This window comes from Bison bison, unplaced genomic scaffold, assembly GCF_000754665.1.
Source record: "Bison bison bison isolate TAMUID 2011002044 unplaced genomic scaffold, Bison_UMD1.0 scf7180017864240, whole genome shotgun sequence".
NCBI lineage: Eukaryota > Metazoa > Chordata > Mammalia > Artiodactyla > Bovidae > Bison > Bison bison.
The window spans coordinates 20,717-24,322 of NW_011494812.1; the positions used below are offsets into that span (position 1 = coordinate 20,717).

Sequence of the window (3,606 nt, forward strand, 5' to 3'; positions counted from 1 at the left end):
AAAAATGCAAGAGAAAGACAGAGTAACAGAAAAGAGCAGTGGCATGAGAATTTTAAGCAGGTTGCTGGGAAGACATTTAGTTTCATGCTTTTATTTCAAGGTTGAAAAAGTCCTTACTGGTACATTCATTTTTAAATACCACATAAGACTTGGTCCATAACAGTTAGATTGGGGAAGATGAACAGGATGGAAGCTGGTGACAAGGAGAGAACTTGGAAGCCAGAGAAGAGAGTCAGAACTGGAAGAGAAATGAGCATTTGGGTAGGCGGTCTTGGGATTAGGGAAGGAGCAGATTTTTTTTTTTTTTTTTCTTCAGACAGTGAATAAAGGGAAGGTTCATTGGTAAGAGCAGGAAGTCAGAGTAGTGGTGTTGTGTGGTAGGTTTGCTTAGAACAGAAATCAAAGACCAACTTTTCTGAGAGAAAAAAAAAAAAACATCTGCAAATGAGATGCTGTTTCTGCAACTTCCATTGGCTCCTGTTCTCCTCGTGGGTGGAGACAATGAAGAGAATAAGAACTCTGTTCCAGAAGGTGGGTATATGTGTGTGTGAATGTGTGTGTGTGTGTGTGTGTGTGTGTGTGTGTGTGCACGCGCACGTGCATACCTATGTGTATGGGGTGGTTTCCCAAACCAGAAGATTGAGAATATCAGCCTAGTTTCATTCTGAGCATCCCTGACGCAGACCCCTGTGCTCTCATAGCACATAGGGCCCTGGGGCAGGCATGTGTCTGCTGAGATATCTTGCCTTTCATCTAGATTCTGGGTTTCCTTTCTTTGGCACCTTTCATTCTCCAGTCTCTCCTTCTCAATGCCCCTCCTCATTGTCTTTGTTCTTTTACCACAGACTTTCAGGAGCCCGTTTCCTTCGAAGTCATCTGTGTCTTATCCTTTCACAACAGTTCTTGGGTGCAAAGTCTGGGCTCAGGCTTGTTGGGTGAGTTGCAGACTCATGGCTGGAAGAGCAACCCTGGCACTATTATTTACCTGTGGCCTTGGTCCAAGGGCAACTTCAGCAATGAGGAGTTGATGGAACTGCAAAGTTTTTCTCACATGAGCTTCATTAGATTTGTTCAGGCATTTTACAGCCATGCCAGGAAATGGCAATTTGAATGTAAGTTCATTTTCCTTAACAGGGATTGGGGATATGGTAGGGGGTGTGTGGGTTTTACTGAGTTTATTTCTCTAAGAAACAGCCTCCAATCAATTCTGGAACTTAACTCTCCAAACCATAGCATTGCAATTGTATCCTTTTGGCAAGAGGGTATAATCCAGACCCTGATTTCGCAGAAGGTTCAAGACTTCTGCTATTTACAGACTCCTCTCTCATTGACTGCAGGCTTGTGCTTTATTATCTTGCATTTTGGTCACTTGCAAGAGCCCCTTTCCCCAGTTTCCAACTAGGCATCTATGTCTATATATTCAGTGTTATCTATATATTCAGTGTTACCTATTGTATTTCATTCATCCTGGGTTATTTTAACCCCCACTTTCTCACATTAAGTCCTTCCTTATTCTCTTGCTCATATAATTTACACTGCCTTCTTTAAATATTTTACCCTCCTCCTTATGTCATCCATCTCTTCCTATATTCCCAGTTGCCAATAATTCCCCTTTCTCTGAATATCTGATGAAACCAATCTTGCTCCATTTCCTCAAATCATCTGAAATTCTCCCTTCTGTTTCCATCTTCCTTTGATTAATTTTATCTTTTTTATGCTCTCTTTTCTCTAATTTTTTTGCCAGATCCCTTTGAGGTACAGATAGCAAAAGGCTGTGAGCTGCAGGCTGGGGAAGCCCCAGTAGGCTTTATGAGAGTTGCTTATCAAGGATCAGACTTCTTGAGCTTTCAGAACAAGTCATGGGTGTCCTCTCCAGAGGGTGGAAGGAGGGCTCAGGTCCTCAGAAGACTATTCAATTTGTTCCAAGAAACCCAGTTAATAATACACAAGCTCCTCAGTGATACCTGCCCACATTTCCTCTTGGGTCTTCTTGATGCCAGGAAGGCATATCTCCAGAGACAAGGTTAGTCCCACACCCTTTTCCATTAATATTTTGTTCTAAAATCATACCTTTTCATTTCCTAACAAGGAACTAAGAGGGGGAGGGGATAATGGGTGACAATCCTAGATATGGGAAAGTGAAAGTTGCTCACTTGTATTTGATTCTTTGCAACCCCATGGTCTATTACAGTCCATGGAATTCTCCAGGCCAGAATATTGGAGTGGGTAGCCTTTCCCCTTCTCCAGGGGATTTTCCCAACCCAGGGATCGAACCAAGGTCTCCTGCATTGCAGGTGGATTCTTTACCAGCTGAGCCACAAAGGAAGCCCAAGAATTCTGGAGTGGGTAGCCTATCCCTCTCCAGAGGATCTTTCTGATCCAGGAATCAGGCCAGGGTCAATGTGGGAAAGTGTGTCTATCTAAATTGATGTGAAAATCTGAACTTCTAGGTCTGCATTAGAGTCCTCATCTGACTATCTTCCCTGTCCTCTGCAGTACGACCAGAGGCCTGGCTCTCCCTTGGCCCCAGTCCTGGCCCTGGACAACTGATGCTGGTTTGTCATGTCTCTGGCTTCTACCCAAAGCCTATTTAGGTGATGTGGATGCGGGGTGAGCAGGAGCAACAGGGCACTCAGAGAAGTGACGTCTTACCTAACTCTGATGGGACATCGTATCTTCGGGTTTCCTTGGATGTGGAAGCCAGTGAGGCATCTGGCCTGAGTTGCCGGGTGAGGCACAGCAGTCTAGGAGGCCAGCACATCATCCTCTACTGGGGTGAGGAAAAACTGGAGCCCCGCTGGGATGGGAATAGGTGGTCCTTAAGCAGACTAAGAGAGCCAAGTGAAAAATTGGGGATTCTAGGGACTCCAGACCCAAAAGGAATACAAATAAAATAAAAAATATAGGAGTTGAAAATGAGAACCCTAGAGACATAGGGAAACATGAGGTTAGATGAAGGAGGGATGAGAGAAGAAATAGGGAAGAATGAGAGGCTGTGGTGACACTCCAGTAACAAAGGAAGAGCACAGAAATGCAGTAAAACAGTGGGTGGGTTTTGAGGACATCTGTGTGTGTCCTGTCCACAGATCATCACAGCTCTGTGAGCTGGATTGCTTTGGCAGTGAGTGTGACCTTGGTGCTCATGGCAGGTCTTGCATTTTGGCTTTGGAAGCACTGATGAGTTCTTTGTGTGCATCCTTCCTGCCCTTTTTCAAGTGTCCACTTGTCTGTCCATCCTTTTTCTTCTCTCTCTCATCAGTTTTCCTCTTCCCAGCTTTCTTCCTTCTTAGCAGTCATTTCTTACCTCCACTCCATCTTTGTTCTCATTAGGACACACCATGAATCCCCAAGCTCTATTCTTCCTTTGGAATGAGATCCCAGCTGCCCAGGAACTCAGGACACATCTAAACAGACTTAGGTGATGATGGCCTTTCCACTCTCCTTACAGAGAGTTTTTAATTGTTGTGATTTTCTGCTTAATGATCAGCTGTCAATGAAGCTAAATGCATTTTTGTGGTATTTGTCATTCTAACCTGTGTTTGGGATTTTAAATTCTGAATGGAATAAGGTCCTAGGATCCTTCACGTATTCAAATGTGAGTGCATC

General features: G+C 44.1%; 1 protein-coding gene across 1 annotated transcript; it reads left to right on the forward strand.

Annotated features, from left to right (window-relative positions):
* The first annotated feature begins 449 nt into the window (after nt 1-449).
* Nucleotides 450-3,373, forward strand: LOC104993520 (T-cell surface glycoprotein CD1a-like). The gene is given in 6 exon segments (XM_010846829.1): nt 450-531; nt 846-1,112; nt 1,745-2,023; nt 2,497-2,775; nt 3,087-3,176; nt 3,330-3,373. Coding segments are annotated over 6 exon segments (1,041 nt in total).
* The last annotated feature ends 233 nt before the right edge of the window (nt 3,374-3,606 follow it).